At 63.3% G+C, this 18,617-nt stretch overlaps 1 protein-coding gene across 1 annotated transcript in view; it reads left to right on the top strand.

Moving 5' to 3' along the window:
• LOC137460893 (nuclear mitotic apparatus protein 1-like) overlaps window positions 1–18,617 on the top strand; it is a 30,519-nt gene that overhangs the window by 6,302 nt on the left and 5,600 nt on the right. Inside the window, 16 exon segments of the mRNA XM_068170933.1 lie at window positions 2,421–2,503; window positions 3,337–3,419; window positions 4,346–4,426; window positions 4,576–4,660; window positions 5,505–5,634; window positions 7,270–7,427; window positions 8,593–8,710; window positions 10,140–10,257; window positions 10,568–10,708; window positions 11,718–11,840; window positions 12,007–14,202; window positions 15,458–15,499; window positions 15,748–15,816; window positions 16,307–16,417; window positions 16,532–16,729; window positions 17,775–17,932. Of these exon segments, the coding sequence (XP_068027034.1) occupies window positions 2,421–2,503; window positions 3,337–3,419; window positions 4,346–4,426; window positions 4,576–4,660; window positions 5,505–5,634; window positions 7,270–7,427; window positions 8,593–8,710; window positions 10,140–10,257; window positions 10,568–10,708; window positions 11,718–11,840; window positions 12,007–14,202; window positions 15,458–15,499; window positions 15,748–15,816; window positions 16,307–16,417; window positions 16,532–16,729; window positions 17,775–17,932 (3,894 nt within the window).

The following is an 18,617-nucleotide window of genomic DNA, read 5'->3' as shown; positions in this document are numbered from 1 at the left end:
TGGAAGCTCTCATCCTGCTTCCCAGTGTGATCCAGGAGCTGAACTGGGGCTTGGATCCATAAATATTGAGAGGCAATTCCCAGTTTTCCTGAGCTGCAGCCTTGGGATCCTGAGGGAAGCTCAGCTCTGGGAATCAGCTTTAGGATCCCAGCCCCTGGAAGCTCTCATCCTGCTTCCCAGTGTGATCCAGGAGCTGAACTGGGGCTTGGATCCATAAATATTGAGAGGCAATTCCCAGTTTTCCTGAGCTGCAGCCTTGGGATCCTGAGGGAAGCTCAGCTCTGGGAATCAGCTTTAGGATCCCAGCCTCTAGAAGCTCTTATCCTGCTTCCCAGTGTGATCCAGGAGCTGAACTGGGAGCAATGACTCCAATAGGAGGCACTGGGAAGGGAGGGGGATGGGGCAGACTGGGAGGGGGGGAAGCAAAGTGGAAAGGGGGTGAGGTGAGGGAGACTTGGAGGGGGGTGGAGCAAACTGGGAGGGGTGGGAGGCAAACTGGGAAGTTGTGAGGGCTGCTACTGGGCTGTGGCCTCCAAACCTTTCTGGTAGGAGCTCTGTGGGAGCCTTTCTGCTCCAATTAACCCCTGATGAGGAGGAGGATGAGGATGAGGGAGAGTGGGGAGGAAGGAGCTGCCTCTCCCCTCCCTCCCTCTCTCCAGGGCTATATTTAATCAGGAGCTGCTTAATCTTCTCCCAGCACTGAAGCTGGGATTAACTGGGATAAAGTGGGATCAAGTGGTGCTGGGGCAGGGGGGCAGCTCCCAGCAGCAGGCTGGCAAATCCCTAAGGATTCCTGCTTGGAAGCCCCCCCAAGCCCCCCTCCCCCAAGTTTGGCACACTGGGGATAACCAAAAGTGTAGTGGGGCTGGCAAGGGATTGAGCTTGGGGGCTGAGGAGGGGGAGGAAGGGGTTGGGAGAGAGGGAAGTTGAAGAGGAAGAAGGGCTTGGGGGGGAGGAAGGTCTAGGAGGAAGGGGTTGGGGGAGAGGGAGGAGGAGGAGGGGTTGGGGGAGAGGGGGGAGGAGGAGGAGGAGGGGTTGGGGGGAGAGGGAGGAGGAGGAGGAAGGGGTTGGGGGAGAGGGAGGAGGAGGAGGAAGGGGTTGGGAGGAGAGGGAGGAGGAGGAGGAGGGGTTGGAGGGAGGGAGGAGGAGGAGGAGGGGTTGGAGGGAGGGAGGGAGGAGGAGGAGGAGGAAGGGTTGGAGGGAGGGAGGAGGAGGAGGAAGGGTTGGAGGGAGGGAGGAGGAGGAGAAAGGGGTTGGGGGGAGGGAGGAGGAGGAGGAAGGGGGTTGGGGGGAGGGAGGAGGAGGAGGAAGGGGTTGGGGGGGAGGGAGGAGGAGGAGGAAGGGGTTGGGGGAGAGGGAGGAGGAGGAGGAAGGGGTTGGGGGGAGGGAGGGAGGAGGAGGAAGGGGTTGGGGGGGAGGGAGGGAGGAAGGAGGAGGAAGGGGTTGGGGAGAGGGGAGGAGGAGGAGGAAGGGGTTGGGGGGAGGGAGGGAGGAGGAGGAAGGGGTTGGGGAGGGAGGGAGGAGGAGGAAGGGGTTGGGAGGGAGGGAGGAGGGAGGAAGGGGTTGGGGGGAGGGAGGGAGGAGGAGAGGAAGGGGTTGGGGGGAGGGAGGTGAGGAGGGAGGAAGGGGTTGGGGGGAGGGAGGGAGGAGGAGGAAGGGGTTGGGGGGAGGGAGGGAGGAGGAGGAAGGGGTTGGGGGGAGGGAGGGAGGAGGAGGAAGGGGTTGGGGGGAGGGAGGGGAGGAGGAGGAAGGGGGTTGGGAGGGGGGGAGGGAGGAGGAGGAAGGGGTTGGAGGGGGGGGAAGGAGGAGGAGGAAGGGGTTGGGGGGGAGGGAGGGAGGAGGAGGAAGGGGTTGGGGGGGAGGGAGGGAGGAAGGAGGAGGAAGGGGTTGAAGAGCAAGGTTGAGGGAGGGTAAGGACTTGAGGAAGAGGAAGGGTCTAGGAGGGGAAAGGTGTTGAGGAAGAGCAAGGACCTGAGGAACAGTGTTGAGGAAGGGCAAGGTCTGGAAGGAGCATGGACTTGAGGGTTGGGTTGGGTGGGACTTGGCCATGGTCTGGTTGGGTTTTAGCCATGGTCTGGTTGGGTCTTGGCCATGGTCTGGTTGGGACTTGGCCATGGTCTGGTTGGGTTTCAGCCATGGCCTGGTTGGGACTTGGCCATGGTCTGGTTGGGTCTTGGCCATGGTCTGGTTGGGACTTGGCCATGGTCTGGTTGGGTTTCAGCCATGGCCTGGTTGGGACTTGGCCATGCTCTGGTTGGCTTTTGCCTTGCCACCCAGCCTGGCACGGTGCCATGGGGCAGACTTTGGTTGTCCCAAGCCAAGCTCTCCCTCACCAAGCTGTGTTGTCCCTGCTCTGTTTTCCCTTAATGAAGCTTTGATGCTCACCATCATCATCCTCACCTTCCCTGCTCTTCTTCCAGCCACAGGAGCGAGGAAGAGGAGGCCACCTTGGAGCAGCAGCAGCTTCCAGAGAGGATCTCCTTCATCTGTAGCTTCCTGCAGAGTAAGAGCTGCTCCTTGGTGCCCCTCCAGCAGTGGAGGCTCTGCCCTGGGGGGCTTCAGGCCTCTCCTTCCCTCCTCAGCTTGGGTAGGGGCAGCCAGGGATGTGGGATAGGAAAGATTCCTGATGGAAGTCCTGACTGGAGCCCAGGCCTGGTGCAGAGGAGGTCCAGGAGGTGGACCCAGGAGGTCCTGGGTGGTTGGCACCATCAGGGACCTTCCTCACCTGGTTCCTGCCTTTTTGCTGTGGTGAAGTCGGTTTGGTCTTGGCCAGAGGAGGACAACAAAGATGGGGAAGGGTCTGGAGGAGGAGGAGGAGATGGAGGAGGAAGGGAAGAGACTGAAGAGGGAGGGAAAGGGTCTGAAGGAAGAGCAGGGGAAGGGTCTGAAGGAGGAGGGGAAGGGTGTGGAGGAGGAAGGGAAGGGTGTGGAGAGGGAAGGGAAGGGTCTAGAGAAGGAGGAGAGGAAGGGCCTGGAGGAGAAGGCTCAAAGCCCATCAGGGATCCTGGGAATGGGGAGGGCAGGGAAGGTTCCTGTGTGGGTTTCACTGGAAGGGGAGGGACGTCAGATCCCACCTCTGATCCCAGCTGCTGGAGGTGGGAGGAGGTTTGGGGGGGTGGTGGAGGAGGAGCTGAGAGGCGAAGTAGATGCTGGGGGTGAAGGTTGGAGAGGTTGGGAGCCAAGGGAAGGGAAGAGAAGCTCCAATGGCAGAGCTCAAGCTTTCCTCTGCCCCTTTCTCCTTGGGGTTTACCTCCCCCTGGTGACCCCAGGCCCCAAGAGGGTCCCCTCCAGGCTTGGCCACCAGACCTGGAGGTGACTCCAGCTTCATCTTGGCAGAGCACTGCAAGCACAAAGTGGCTGCAGAGGACCTGGTGGCACCACAGAGACTGCTGGAGGGGGAGGAGCTGGAGCTGGCTAAGGTAAGCCTGGGGATGGGCTGGTGGGAAGGGAGCTCTGGGCACCCCCAGCAGCTTGTCCCAGGGGCACCATGGCCAGGGGGGTTTGGAAGCTCTCCACAACCTCTCTGGGCAGCCTGCTCCAGGCCTCTCCAGCAGCCTCACCCCAACCAAGTTGCTCCTGCTGGCACCTCCTGCCTGCCCCTTGAGCCCTGGGCAGCACTCAGCAGATGCCAGCCGCAGGCTCTTGCCCCCTACAGCTCCTTGAGCTCTTGCTGAGCATTGCTCAGCTCCCCTCTGGGGCTGCTCTGCTCCAGCCTCAGCAGCCCCCAGGGCCCTCAGCTGCTCCTCACAACTTCTCCAGACCCTTCCCCACCTTTGTTGTCCTCCTCTGGCCCTCAGCCTCTCCTCAGCCTCCCCTGGACTCTCTCCAGCACTTCCCAGGCTCTGCCCTGGGCAGCCCAGCCCTGGCCCCAGCCCTGCAGCTGTGGCCTCCCCAGGGCAGAGCAGAGGGGCAGCAGAACCTCCCTGCCCCTGCTGCTGCTCACACTCTGCTCCATGCCCCCCAGGGCACCTTTGGCCTCCCCCAGGGCACCTTGCTGGCTGCTGGGCACCTCCTTGTGCCCCCCCCCAGCACCCCCCAGCTCCTTCTCCTGACAGCTGCTCTCCCCTCAGCTGTGCTGCTCAGGGGGGTTCTGGGCTGCAAACCTGCAGCAGCTTCCCCTCAGCACCTCTGCAACCTGCCCCAAAGAGGTCCCCAGGAGGAGCAGCTCAGGGACACAAATCAGCTGCTGCTCAGAGCAGAGGGGCAGCAGAAGCTCCCTTGACCTGCTGCTGGTCACTCTTCATGCCCCCCACTGGAGACCTTTGATCTTCTTGGCCACCTTGGCTTTGTCCCCACCCATCCCTGGTGGCCCTCCTGGGGTTGGTGACCCTTAAGCTCCTTGCAGGTGGCTGTGCTGCTCCTCTACCACACCTCCATGAGCTGCAAGAACCCCGGGGACTGGAATGAGTTCGACTACAAGACCCAGGTGATGCCTTCTGGGGTTCCACCTGGGGGTTGGAGGGGTTGTGGTGGGAAGCAGTGGTGACCCCTGGGTGGGGCAGGGGGGCCTGCCTTGGAAGGTGGGGTGGGGGGTGGGCAATGAAACGTCCTCTGCTTGCTCCTGGTGTGCTGCAGGTGGAGCTGGCAGCCATCCTCAGGTTCGTGCTGGACAATGAGGAGAACCTCAACGAGAACCTGGAGACATTCCTGCAGAAGAAAGGTGAGGACCAAGCTCTGCTTCTGGGGCCAGATGGAGTCCCCAAGGGGTGAGGCCCAGTGGAGGTGGAGCAGGTCCTGGAAGCATGGAATAGGTTGGGTTGGGTTGGAGGAGAGATTGGAGATGGTGGAAGCCAAGTGTGGCCCCAGCACCGCCACCCCATGGCCCCCAGCACCACAGCTCCACACCTTCCCAACCCCTCCAGCCATGGGGACTCCACCACGGCCCTGGGCAGCCTGCCACAGGCCTGGGCACCCCTCAAGGGGCACCAATTGCTCCTCAGGGCCAAGCTCAACCTCCCCTGCCACATCCTGAGGCCATCTCCTCTTGGCCCAGCCCTCAGGAGCAGCCCTTGAGCCCCAGCTGGCTGCAAGCTGCTCTCAGGGAGCTGCAGAGAGCCACAAGGTCTCCCCTCAGCCTCCTCTGCTGCAGCCTCAACCCCCCCAGGGCCCTCAGCTGCTCCTCACAGCTTCTCCAGAGCCTTCTCCTCCTTCCCCAGACCCCTCCCCAGCTTCCTTGCCCTGCTCTGGCCCTGCCCCAGCCCTCAAGCTCCTCCTGGCAGGGAGGGGCTCAGGCTCTTCCCACTTGTCACCATCCCAGCCAGGATTCCCAGAGGACCTTGATGGGCTGGCTGCTCCCAGGGCTGGGCTGGCCACTGCCAGGGTCGAGTTGGCTGTGGAATGTTGGTGGCAGGAGCTTGAGGAGCTTGAAGGAGAAGGGTTGGAAGACAACCTCTGGAGTTTTCTCTGGCTGGGGTCCTCCGTCCCTGTTGGAATTTCTTGGGGTCTCTTTTGAGAGCCTTCTGGTCTTCAGGTGGAGCTCACAGCCTCCTTCTTGTCTTCTGCAGCCTCCTTGCCCTCATCCAGCAGCAGCAGCAGCAGCTCTGAGGAGCACTCTCCACTCCTCTCCCATCCCCAGAAGCGTGAGGTGCGGTTTCTGGAGCTCCAGAGGATTGCCTCCTCCTCTGGAACTAACAAGTAGGTCTCCAAACCATGGGCTCTTGGGTGGAGGGAATGTTCCAGGTGGCTTCTAGGACCTGGAGATGACTCCAGAGAGACCTTCTGGGTGCTGTGGTGTAGGCTTGGCCTGGGGGTGAGATGTGGTGGTGGGGTGAGGGTGAGGAGCTGCCTCCTGGAAGCCCACCTTGTGCCAGCCCAAAGTGCACAAGGGCTTCCCAGAGCAGCTGCAGGAGTCTCCTGCAGAACATTCTTAGTTGGGAGAGAGCTTGAAGGTGATGGAGGCCAAGCATGAGCCTGGCACTGCCCCAGCACCACCACCCCATGGCCCTCAGCACCACAGCTTCCCAACCCCTCCAGCCATGGGGACTCCACCACTGACCTGGGCAGCCTGCCACAGGCCTGGGCATCCCTCAAGGGGCACAAATTGCTCCTCAGGGCCAAGCTCAACCTCCCCTGCCACAACCTGAGGCCATCTCCTCTTGGCCCAGCCCTCAGGAGCAGCCCTTGAGCCCCAGCTGGCTGCAAGCTGCTCTCAGGGAGCTGCAAAGAGCCACAAGGTCTCCCCTCAGCCTCCTCTGCTGCAGCCTCAACCCCCCAGGGCCCTCAGCTGCTCCTCACAACTTCTCCACAGCCTTCTCCTCCTTCCCCAGACCCCTCCTCAGCTTCCTTGCCCTGCTCTGGCCCTACCCCAGCCCTCAAGCTCCTCCTGGCAGGGAGTTGCCCAACCCTGCCCCCAGGCTTGCAGCTGTGGGCTCCCCAGTGCCCAGCCCAGGGGCACAATCCCTGCCCTGCTCCTGCTGCCCACACCATTGCTGCTCCAGCCCAGGCTGCTGCTGCCCTCCTTGCCCACCTGGGCACCCCCTGCCTCCTCCCCAGCCTCTGCCACCAAACCTCCCAGGGCCTTTCCCCCACAGGCACTTCCCAGCCTCTCTAGCCCCAGCCTGGAGCCTTCCTGGGCTTGCTGTGCCCCAGGGGCAGCTCCCAGCCCTTGGTGCCCTCATCCCTGGTTTGACAGCCTCAGGCTCCTGGCCCTGCTGGGTGAGCTGCAGGAGCTTCTCTCCAGCCAGCTGAGTTCTCTGTGGCAGGGCTGTGGGGTGGAAGGAGAGGACCACTGTGCCCTGAAAGGTGTTTGAGGACCTTTTGAGGTTGGTGCTGAGATCTTCCAGATGAGGAGGAGCAATCTTCCTGCTCAGCACCCAAACTCCTCCTCTTCCTCCCTGCCCTCCTCCTCCTTCTCCTCCAGGCCCCTCTCCTCCTCCAGCCTCTTCTCCAGCTCCTCAATGTCTTTCTTGGAATGAGGGCCCCAACCCTGTCCCATCCCCATCTAAAAACCCTTTCTCCCCTAAGGACCTCCTCAGGTACCCCTGCGGTCCCTTTGGGTGTGGTGCCTGATGTCTCCTGGCCCCCCAACATCTGAAACCCTCCCTGCCAGAAGCAAAATGAGGGCTGGGGCAGGGCAAGGAAGCTGGGGAGGGGTCTGGGGAAGGAGGAGAAGGCTGTGGAGAAGTTGTGAGGAGCAGCTGAGGGCCCTGGGGGGGTTGAGGCTGCAGCAGAGGAGGCTGGGTGGCTCTGGCTGGGTGGTGAAGGCTCTGTGCCCACATCTTTGGCTTCCTACGGCCCTGACTGCACCTTTTTTGTTGTGCTACTCCACAGTGTGTTCCCTGGACCCCCATCCTCACCCATGGGGGACATCATGCAGACTCCCCAGTTCCAGATGAGGAGGCTGAAGAAGCAGCTGGCAGCGGAGAGGGAGAACCGAGAGGAGCTGGAGGTGGAGCTGGCAGAGCACCGCAAGCTGATCACAGAGAAGGGTCAGTGCCTCCTGCTACCCCTGGGGGGGAGGCCTCTGGGGCTTCAGAGCTCAGGATTCTGGGAGGAGGTGGAAGCCCTCCACCACCATCCTGGTGGACCTCAGGTGAGGAAAGGAGGACCTCAGGTGAGGAAAAGAGGGCCTCAGGTGAGCATAGGTGGACCCCAGGTGAGGAGAAGAGGGCCCTAGATGAGGAAAGGAGGACCTCAGGTGAGGAATGGAGGACCTCAGGTGAGCATAGGTAGACCCCAGGTGAGGAAAGGAGGACCTCAGGTTAGCATAGGTGGACCCCAGGTGAGGAAAAGAGGACCTCAGGTGGGGAAAGGAGGGCCCTAGGTGAGGAATGGAGGACCCCAGGTGAGCATAGGTGGACCCCAGGTGAACATAAGTGGACCCCAGGTGAGGAGAAGAGGGCCCTAGATGAGGAAAGGAGGACCTCAGGTGAGCATAGGTGGACCCCAGGTGAGGAAAAGAGGGCCTCAGGTGAGCATAGGTGAACCCCAGGTGAGGAAAGGAGGACCTCAGGTGAGGAAAGGAGGGCCCCAGGTGAGGAATGGAGGACCCCAGGTGAGCATAGGTGGACCCCAGGTGAGGAATGGAGGACCTCAGGTGAGCATAGGTGGACCTCAGGTGAGGAAAAGAGGGCCTCAGGTGAGCATAGGTGAACCCCAGATGAGGAAAGGAGGACCCCAGGTGAGGAAAAGAGGACCCCAGGTGAGGAAAGGAGGACCTCAGGTGAGGATAGTTGGACCCCAGGTGAGGAAAGGAGGACCTCAGGTGAGCATAGGTGGCCCCCAGGTGAGGAAAGGAGGACCTCAGGTGAGGAAAGGAGGACCTCAGGTGAGCATAGGTGGACCTCAGGTGAGGAAAAGAGGACCTCAGGTGAGGAAAGGAGGACTCTCAGGTGAGCATAGGTGGACCCCAGGTGAGGAAAGGAGGACCTCAGGTGAGCATAGGGAGACCTTGCTCCGAGTTGGTGGCCCCAGAGGTGGGGCTGGGTGGTGAAGGCTCCATGCCCACACCTTGGGATCTTCCACCTCCTCCTCCTGCCAAGGCTTTGCTGCCACGGTGGCATCTCTCCAACTTTGAGAGGAGGCCCAGGAGGTCCTCCAGGTGGTGTCAGAGGTCTTGATGGACCTTCTCTCCCCCCTCTCCTCCCCCTGCAGAGGCTCAGATGACCATGATGCAGCAAAAGATCGAGCGCCTGGCCCTGCTCAACGAGAGGCAAGCAGCTGACCAGCTGGAGCCCAAGGAGATGGAGGAGCTGAGGGAGAAGAATGAGAGGTAAAGCTCTGCAGAGGTCCTCTCTGGATGCTCCTCAGCTTCTCTCTCTCTTCTTTCTTCTGTCTCTTTTCCAGCAGTGCACAAAATAAGGGGAAGGGGAGGGAGGGGAAATCACAGGAACCCCAAAGCCTGCCACGGAGGGGTGGTGGGAAGGGACCTCTGGAGATCCTGGTCCTTCTTGGCCACCTTGAGCTGCTCCACCTGTGAAGAGCAGCAGCAGCAGATTAGGTCCTGGTGGTCTCCTTCCTGATCCCAAAGTGTCCCAGATCCACCCCTCAGAGCTCCTGGACTGAACAAGGTGAGGACTTCTGGAGTCCCACCATGGATGGAGATCAGAAGGGACCTTTGGAGCTCCCCCAGGCCAACCCAACACCCTCTGCTCCAGCAGGGCACCCCCAGCAGTTTGGCCCAAGGGCACCATGGCCAGGGAGGTTGGAAGCTCTCCCCAGGAGGAGACTCCACAACCTCTCTGGGCAGCCTGCTCCAGGCCTCTCCAGCAGCCTCACCCCAACCAAGTTGCTCCTGCTGGCACCTCCTGGCTGCCACTTGGTGCCCCTGGAGCCCTGGGTACCTCCTGGCTGCCACTTGGTGCCCCTTGAGCCCTGGGCACCACTCAGCAGATGCCAGCCCCAGGCTCTTGCCCTCCACAGCTCCTTGAGCTCTTGCTGAGCATTGAGAAGACCCCAAAACTTTTCTGCTACCTCCTCTGCAGCTGCATAGCAGGGAGGAGAGGGCCTTGGCAGTCATAGAATCATGGAATGGGTTGGGTTGAAGGCACTTTGCAAGCTCATCCAGCCCAACCCCCCTGCAGCCAGCAGGGACAGCCCCAAGCAGAGCTCTGAGCCCCAAACCCCCTGCCCTGGACTGCTGCCAGCCAGGGGGCAGCTCCCAGCTCTCTGCCTGACCTCAACCAGGCTCTGAGTTTTGGGCCTCTCCCTGCCAGGAGGAGCTTGAGGGCTGGGGCAGGACCAGAGAAGGGCAAGGAAGCTGGGGAGGGGTCTGGGGAAGGAGGAGAAGGCTGTGGAGAAGTTGTGAGGAGCAGCTGAGGGCCCTGGGGGGGTTGAGGCTGCAGCAGAGGAGGCTGAGGGGAGACCTTGTGGCTCTCTGCAGCTCCCTGAGAGCAGCTTGCAGCCAGCTGGGGCTCAAGGGCTGCTGCTGAGGGCTGGGCCAAGAGGAGATGGCCTCAGGTTGTGGCAGGGGAGGTTGAGCTTGGCCCTGAGGAGCAATTTGTGCCCCTTGAGGGGTGCCCAGGCCTGTGGCAGGCTGCCCAGGTCAGTGGGGGAGTCCCCATGGCTTGGAGGGGTTGGGGAGCTGTGGAGCTGAGGGCCATGGGCTGGTCTTGGAGAGCTTTTCCAAGCCAACCAGTCCTCTGCTGAGCTTTGGAAGAGCCTTCCAGCTCACCCCTTGGTCTGCTTCTCCTGTCCCACAGCCTCATGGTTCGCCTGCATGAGGCCATCAGGCAGTGCCAGGACCTGAAGACTGAGAAAGGCCAAATGGACAGGAAGATCGATCAGCTCTCTGAGGAGAATGGAGACCTCTCCTTCAAGGTAGGGACACCTCTCAGGGCCTGGGAGGTCCTCAGAGGGGCTGGAGAGGTCCTCAGGGAGGGGCTGAGGAGAAATCCTTGGGGGGGGGGAGTGCTGAGGAGAGGTCCTCAGAGGGTCTTGAGAGGTGCTGGGAGGTCCTCAGAGGCGCTGAGATCTTGCTCCTTTGCAGTGGGATCCAGTGGGGTTGGGTTTGATGGCCCCCCCAGGGGTGTCCATGGATGCTGCATGGGACAGGGGAGCTGGGTTGGGCTTGGGGGTGGTGCTGGGTGGTCTCTGAGGTTCTGCTGGGCTGGGGTTTGGTCCCTTGCAGCTGCGGGAGATCGGCAGCCACATGGTGCAGCTGCAGGAGGCTCTCAACGAGCTCTCGGAGGAGCACAACGCGGCCCTGGCACAGGCCCAGGAGAAGCAGAGCCAGCTGGAGAGTGAGCTGAGGGTGGCCCTGCAGGACAAGGTGAGCTGGGGTCATGGAATGGGGTGGAAGAGAGCTTGAAGGTGATGGAGGCCAAGCATGGCCCCAGCACTGTCCCAGCACCACCACCCCATGGCCCTCAGCACCATAGCTTCCCAACCCCTCCAGCCATGGGGACTGCATCACTGCCCTGGGCAGCCTGCCACAGGCCTGGGCACCCCTCAGGGGGCACCAATTGCTCCTCAGGGCCAAGCTCAACCTCCCCTGCCACAACCTGAGGCCATCTCCTCTTGGCCCAGCCCTCAGCAGCAGCCCTTGAGCCCCAGCTGGCTGCAAGCTGCTCTCAGGGAGCTGCAGAGAGCCACAAGGTCTCCCCTCAGCCTCCTCTGCTGCAGCCTCAACCCCCCCAGCTCCCTCAGCTGCTCCTCACAGCTTCTCCAGAGCCTTCTCCTCCTTCCCCAGACCCCTCCCCAGCTTCCTTGCCCTTCTCTGGCCCTGCCCCAGCCCTCAAGCTCCTCCTGGCAGGGAGGGCCCAACCCTGCCCCCAGGCTTGCAGCTGTGGGCTCCCCAGTGCCCAGCCCAGGGGCACAATCCCTGCCCTGGTCCTGCTGCCCACCCCATTGCTGCTCCAGCCCAGGCTGCTGCTGCCCTCCTTGCCCACCTGGGCACCCCCTGGCTCCTCTCCAGATTCTTCCCCACCAGGCACTTCCCAACCCCTCTGCCCCCAGCCTGGAGCCTTCTTGGGCTCACTGTGCCCCAGGGTCAGGTCCCAGCCCTTGCCCTTGGTGCCCTCATCCCATTGGCCTTTCCCATGGCTCCAGACCCCTCTGTAGCTCCCTCCTGCCCCTTCAGCAGCTCAACTCCCACCCAACTCGGTGCCATCTCCCAGCTGCCTGAGGGAGCCTCCAGCTCTCACCCAGCTCATGGCTGAAGACCTTGAGGACACACAGGGTCCCCCCCTGGCTGGTGGTCACCCCCCAGCTTGGTGCTGATGGAAGCTTGGATGGTGGCACCTCCCCTCACTTCAGTCCTACATCTTCTGCCCCCCCAGCAATGCTCTGAGGAGAAGATAGAGATCCTCCAGGGGAAGATTTCCCTCCTGGAGGACCAGTTGGCCAAACTGGGAGACAGCAGCACCCAGGAGAAAGGAGAAGTCATGGGAGATGTCCTGAAGGTATTGGTTTGGTGCTGGGGCAAAGCATCGGTGTCCTGCTCGGGTGGCAAACTGGGGGAGGGATGGGAGGGATGGGGACTGCTGGGCTTGGGAAGGCTTGGGTGGGAGCTGGGCTTTTACTACCTTGGAGGTCTTTGTGCTTCTCCCTGTGGTGTCTCCTCCTTAGATGGAAGAGCTGAAGCAGGAGGTGTCCAACCTCACCGCTCACGGCGCCCAGCTCCAGGCCACCATCCTGCAGCTGGAGGAGGAGAAGCAGCTGCGGGAAGCAGCTCTGCAAGCAGACAGAGCTCGCTTCGAGGAGGAGAAGCAGCAGCTGGGGGGCCTCCTCAGCGGCCTTCAGAGCTCCCTCTCAGAGAGCCACCAAGCCAGGGAGAAGCTGGAGCAAGACCTGCAGGCCCAGGAGGCCAAAGCCAAAGCCCGAAGCGAGGAGGACGCCGGGCGCTTGGCCGCCCTCAACGCCCAGCACGAGAAGGCCCTGAGGGAGAGGGACTCGGCCCTTCAGCAGCTCCAGCACCTCCAGGAGGCCAACATCTCCCTGGGCAACCAGCTGCAGGCCCTGGCCCAGGCCCGAGACGCGGCGGCGGCGGAGAAGGCCGAGCTGAGCCGGAAGGTCGGCGAGTTGGAGGCCAGCGCCTCGGAGCTGAGGGAGGTGGAGGGCAGGCTGAAGGAGACCCAGCAGAAGCTGGTGGAGAAGGAGAAGCTGGCCAAGGAGAACGGGAGGCTGCAGGAACGTTTGGTCTTCCTGGAGGAATCCTTGAGGAACACCGAGGGCATCCTGGAGGATGAGAAGAGGAGGGCGGCGGAGAGCCTGGAGAGCAGCTCGGCCAAGATCGCCGAGCTGGAGGCCGAGAGGCAGCGGCTGCTCCAAGCTCCCCAGCAGCAAGCCCAGGAGGCGGGCAAGCAGCTGCAGGCCGAGCAGGAGAAGGTGGCCAGGCTGGAGGCCCTGCTTGCCGAGCGCCGGCAGGAGCTGGCCGCCTCCCAGGCCGACTCTGCCGCCGCCTGGGCGCGGGCCAAGGAGAAGGAGGGCGAGGAGCAGAAGCTGAAGGGCGAGCTCTGCTCCCTGCGGGAGAAGCTGCTGGCCGTGGAGCAAGCGGCGGCCCAGCGCGTGGCCGGCTTGCAGGAGGAGCTGGAGCAGAAGCTGAGGGAGCAGCAGGAGGCCAGGGCCGGGCTGGAGCGAGCGGCCGCCGAGGCGGCCAGGGCGGAGCGGGCGGAGGCAGAGGCCTCCAGGAGGGAGGTGACGCTGCTGAAGGAGAAGGCCTTGGAGCTGCAGAAGCTGCTGGAGGCCTCCAGGTCGGTGCAGTCTCTCCACGAGGGCACGGTGGAGGCGCTGAGGAAGGAGCTGCAGGAGAAGGACAGGGAGCTGCTGCAGAGCAGGGCCAGCGCCGAGAAGGAGCTGGGGGCCCTGCGCTCCGACGCCCAGGAGAGGCTTCGGCTGGAGGAGAACCTGAAGGAGCAGCTGGCCCAGTGCCTGCAGGAGCTGGAGAGGAAGGGAGCCTTGGTCTCCAGCCTGGAGCACGAAGCCTCCGCCGCCCGCCGGCAGGCGGCCGAGAAGGAAGGGGAGAGCAAGGAGCTGAAGCGCCTGGCCCTGGCCGAGGCCGAGAAGAGCAAGAAGGTGGAGGAGAGGCTGCGAGTCCTCCAGGCCGAGATGGCCACCGCCGCCTCCCGCGCCGCCGAGAGGTGCTCCCTGATGAAGGTGGAGGTGCAGCGCCAGCAGGAGGAGCTGGACAAGCAGAGGCTGACCATCGAGGCCCTCAAAAGGGACCGGCACTGCCAGGGCGAGCGGGAGGAGGAGCTGAGGCAGGAGGCCAAGGCCTGCCAGGAGAAGTACCTGCAGAAGGAGCAGCTCCTGGCCGGCCTGCAGCAGGAGCTGGGCGCCGCCAAGGCGGCCGCCGGGGAGCTGGAGGCCCTGAAGCGCCTCTGCCAGGAGCTGCGGGCTGAGAGGGCCGCCCTGGAGGGGCAGCACCGCCAGGAGCTGGAGCAGAGGGCCAAGGGCTTGGCTGCCCTGCAGGCAGAGCTGGCCAGGGTCAAGCTGGAAGCTGCCGAGGTGGCCTCCCTGAGGGAGAGGTCGGCGGAGCAGGACAGAGCCCTCCAGGGGCTCCAGGCCGAGCTGCTGGGGCTGCAGCAAACCAACGCCAGGCTGCTGGAGGAGGGCAGCAGAGGGCAGCAGAAGCTGGAGGCAGAGCTGGGCCAGGCCCTGGAGAGGCACAAGAAGGAGGTGGAGAGGCTGAAGGTGGCCTTGGAGGAGGCGGAGGAGGCCAGGAGGAAGCTGGAGGAGGCCAGGAAGGAGCAGGAGGGTGGCAGGGCGGCGGTGCTGGAGGAGAAGAAGAGGCTGCAGGAGGAGAGACAGAAGCTGGTGGCTCAGGTAGGGCTCCTGAGGGGGCTTCTCTCCACTCCAGGGTGGGCTGGGCTGAGGGTTGAGGTCTTGAGGGCTTGGGGTTGTAGAGAAGAAGCTCCAGGATGGTCCTGAGAGCTTCTGGTGAGGCAGAGCAGCAGAAGGAGGCCACAGCCGTGCTGGGAGGCTCTGCTGGGTCCCCAGGCTGGCAGAGCTAGGGGGGCCCAGTCTGGAGAAGGCTCCAGGGACACCTCCTGGTGGCCTGGCAGGGCTGGAAGGGGCCCAGGAGCAAGCTGGGGACAGAGTTTGGAGCAGGAGCTGTGGGGCCAGGCCAAGGGGAGATGGTTTGGAGCTCTCAGAGGAGGTTAAGTAGAGGAAGGGAGAAGTTCTTCACTTGAGGGTAGTGAGGCCCTGGTTGAGGTCAGGCAGAGAGCTGGGAGCTGCCCCCTGGCTGGCAGCAGCCCAGGGCAGGGGGTTTGGGACCCTGAGCTCTGCTTGGAGCTGTCCCTGCTGGCTGCAGGACTGGCACTGGCAGCCCTTGGAAGGAGCCTTCAGCCCAGCCCCTTCCATGACTCCATGACCTTGGGAGGTCCTTTCCCACTCAACCCACTCTGGTTCTGCTTCTCCCAAAGAAGAAGTGATGGGACAAGAGGAGATGGACAGAGGGGCTGGGAAGTCCCTGGTGGGAAAGGCCTTGGGGGGGGTGGTGGCAGAGGCTGGAGGGGAGCCAGGGGGTGCCCAGGTGGGCAAGGAGGGCAGCAGCAGCCTGGGCTGGAGCAGCAATGGGGTGGGCAGCAGGAGCAGGGCAGGGATTGTGCCCCTGGGCTGGGCACTGGGGAGCCCACAGCTGCAAGCCTGGGGGCAGGGTTAGGACCTCCCTGCCAGGAGGAGCTTGAGGGCTGGGGCAGGGCCAGAGCAGGGCAAGGAAGCTGGGGAGGGGTCTGGGGAAGGAGGAGAAGGCTGTGGAGAAGTTGTGAGGAGCAGCTGAGGGCCCTGGGGGGGTTGAGGTTGTGGAGCCTTCTCCTGTGGAGAGCTTCCTCCCTGGCCATGGTGCCCCTGAGGCAAGCTCCTGGGGGTGCCCTGCTGGAGCAGAGGGTGAGGGTTGGGTTGGCCTGGGTGGGCTCCAGAGGTCCTTTCTGACCTCCAACCACGGTGGGACTCCGGATGTCATCTCCTTGCTCAGTCCAGGAGCTCTTTGGCAGTGGGGGGGAGGGGTCTGGGACGGTTTTGGGGTCAGGAAGGAGACCACCATGACCTCCTGTGCTGCTGCTGCTGCTCTTCACAGGTGGAGCAGCTCACAGTGACCAAGCAGGACCAAGCCAAGCAGGTAAGAGGCACCAGGGGATGGACAGAAGGGGACGGTGGTGCCCCCTACTGGTCAGACTGGGAGGGCTGTGACCCCTTCCTGGTCTGACTGGGAGGGTTGTGCCCCCTAGTGGTCAGCCTGGGCAAGTCATGTCCCCTTACTGGTCAGGCTGGGAGGGTGGTGCCCCCTGCTGGTCAGACCGGGTGGGTTGTGTCCCCTTACTGGTCTGCCTGGGAGGGCTGTACTGGTCTGACTGGGTTGCTGCTCAGGTGGAGGAGCTGCAGAAGAAGCTGAGCCAGCAGGAGAAGGCCTCTAGGACTCAGCAGCAGAGAGTGAAGGTAAACTGGGAGGGTGCTGGGAGATGCTGGGAGGTCTGGGGGGCACTGGGAGATACTGGAAGATACTGGAAGGGCTGGGGGGCACTGGAAGGGCTGGGGGGCACTGGGAGATACTGGGAGGTCTGGGGAGGACTGGGAGGCACTGGGTGGTCTGGGGAGCACTGGGAGGCACTGGAAGATACTGAAAGGGCTGGGGGGCTATTGGGAGATACTGGGAGTGCAGTGGGAGGGTACTGGGACAGACTGGGAGGTCTGGGGTCACTGGGAGATACTGGGAGGTCTGGGGAGGACTGGGAGGCACTGGAAGATACTGAAAGGGCTGGGGGGCACTGGGAGATACTGGGGGGGCACTGGGAGGGCTGGGGAGCACTGGGAGTACACTGTGAGGTTCTGGGATGGCCCTGGGAGTACACCAGGAGGCACTGGGAGCTACTGAGAGGGCACTGGGAGCTGCCCAGTCTGGCCCTGACCCCCAGTCCCTTCCCCCCAGGCTCTGGAGGGAGAGCTGCAGGCAGAGGCCAGCAGGCAGCAGCAGAAGGTGGAGGAGCTCCAGGCCCTGCTGGCCCAGAAGGAGCAAGCAGCAGAGCACTACAAGGGGCAGGTAGCTGTTTGGGGGGGGGCAGCAGGGCCCCAGGGACCACAGCAAGGTCCTCATCCCAGCAGGGAGAAGCTGTGGTGGGCTTGGTGTCTCCTCTGAGGGTCTCTGTCTCCCCAGATGGAGAAGGCCAAGGCTCATTACGATGCCAAGAAGCAGCAGAACCAGGAGCTGGCTGCCAAGCTGCAGGGGATGGAGGAGCTGCAGAAGGAGAACCTGGAGCTCAAGAGCGAGACCCAGAGGTTGGACAAGGAGCTGCAGCAGAGCCTCCTGCAGGCCAAGGACCTCAGCAGCCAGGTCCACAGCCTTGAGGCTCAGGTGGGCTTCTGGGGGGGCTCCAGGTCTTGTCTTCCCTCCCTCTGTCCTTCCCTCCCTCCATCTCTCTCTATTCCTTCCCTCTCCCTCCTTCCCTCTCCCTCCTTCCCTCTCCCTCCTTCCCCCTCCCTCCTTCCCCCTCCCTCCTTCCCCCTCCCTCCTTCCCCCTCCCTCCTTCCCCCTCCCTCCTTCCCCCTCCCTCCTTCCCCCTCCCTCCTTCCCCCTCCCTCCTTCCCCTCCCTCCTTCCCCCTCCCTCCTTCCCCCTCCCTCCTTCCCCCTCCCTCCTTCCCCCTCCCTCCTTCCCCCTCCCTCCTTCCCCCTCCCTCCTTCCCCCTCCCTCCTTCCCCCTCCCTCCTTCCCCCTCCCTCCTTCCCCCTCCCTCCTTCCCCCTCCCTCCTTCCCCCTCCCTCCTTCCCCCTCCCTCCTTCCCCCTCCCTCCTTCCCCCTCCCTCCTTCCCCCTCCCTCCTTCCCCCTCCCTCCTTCCCCCTCCCTCCTTCCCCCTCCCTCCTTCCCCCTCCCTCCTTCCCCCTCCCTCCTTCCCCCTCCCTCCTTCCCCCTCCCTCCTTCCCCCTCCCTCCTTCCCCCTCCCTCCTTCCCCCTCCCTCCTTCCCCCTCCCTCCTTCCCCCTCCCTCCTTCCCCCTCCCTCCTTCCCCCTCCCTCCTTCCCCCTCCCTCCTTCCCCCTCCCTCCTTCCCCCTCCCTCCTTCCCCCTCCCTCCTTCCCCCTCCCTCCTTCCCCCTCCCTCCTTCCCCCTCCCTCCTTCCCCCTCCCTCCTTCCCCCTCCCTCCTTCCCCCTCCCTCCTTCCCCCTCCCTCCTTCCCCCTCCCTCCTTCCCCCTCCCTCCTTCCCCCTCCCTCCTTCCCCCTCCCTCCTTCCCCCTCCCTCCTTCCCCCTCCCTCCTTCCCCCTCCCTCCCCATCCCCTCTTGCTGAACTCCTGCAGCAGGAGGGTGGTGAGACCCTGGCTGAGGTCACTCAGAGGGGTGAGAGCTGCCCCATGGCACTCTCCCAGCCTAACCTCTCCCTCCCTGCCTGCCTCCTCCTGCAGGTGGAGCTGGCCAACAGGCAGCTGCAGGAGCTCAACCAGGTCCAGCTGCCCAGGGAGGTGCTGAAGAGCTTCGACTCCTTCCAGCAGGACCCTGCCCAGCTCAGCTCTGACAGCCTGGAGCTCAGCCTCAGCCAGGATCCAGCCCTCACCTCCCCCAGGTACCTTCTGCCCACCCCCTGCCCTGCTGCCTCCTGCTGCCTCCAGCCTTGGGGCCTCCTGGCTTTGCAGCTTCTTTGGAGGCCCCAGCCAGGGACGTGCTCAGGAAAGGGCTGGGCCTAGCCCCTGGGGTCAGGGCATGGTGGCCTTGGGGCTTGGTGGCCTTGGAGCTCTCGTTGGGGGCCATGGAGGCCTTTACTGATAGCACTTGAGGTCCTCTGGGTGACCTTAAAGGTCTTCTGGGCAACCTTGGGGGTTTTCTGGGTGACCTTAAAGGTGTTCTGGGTGACCTTGGGGGTCTTCTGGGTAACCTTAAAGGTCTCTGGATGACCTTGGGGGGTCTTCTGGATGACTTCAAAGGTCTCTGGGTGACCTTGAGGGTCTTCTGGGTGACCTTAAAGGTCTTCTGGATGACTTCAAAGGTCTCTGGGTGACCTTGAGGGTCTTCTGGGTGACCTTAAAGGTCTCTGGGTGACCTTGAGGGTCTTCTGGGTGAGCTTAAAGGTCTCTGGATGACCTTGGGGGTCTACTGGGTGACTTTAAAGGTCTCTGGGTGACCTTGGGGGGTCTTCTGGGTGACCTTGGGGGGTCTTCTGGGTGACTTTGGAGGTCTTCTGGGTAACCTTGGAGATCTTCTGGGTGACCTTAAAGGTCACTGGATGACCTTGGAGGGCCTTCTGGCTGACC

Source organism: Melanerpes formicivorus, unplaced genomic scaffold (genome assembly GCF_026170545.1).
Source record: "Melanerpes formicivorus ecotype bairdi unplaced genomic scaffold, bMelFor1.0.p_v2 SCAF_879, whole genome shotgun sequence".
NCBI lineage: Eukaryota > Metazoa > Chordata > Aves > Piciformes > Picidae > Melanerpes > Melanerpes formicivorus.
Note: the sequence above shows the minus strand (reverse complement) of the source record. Positions and strands in the feature narration are given on the sequence as shown.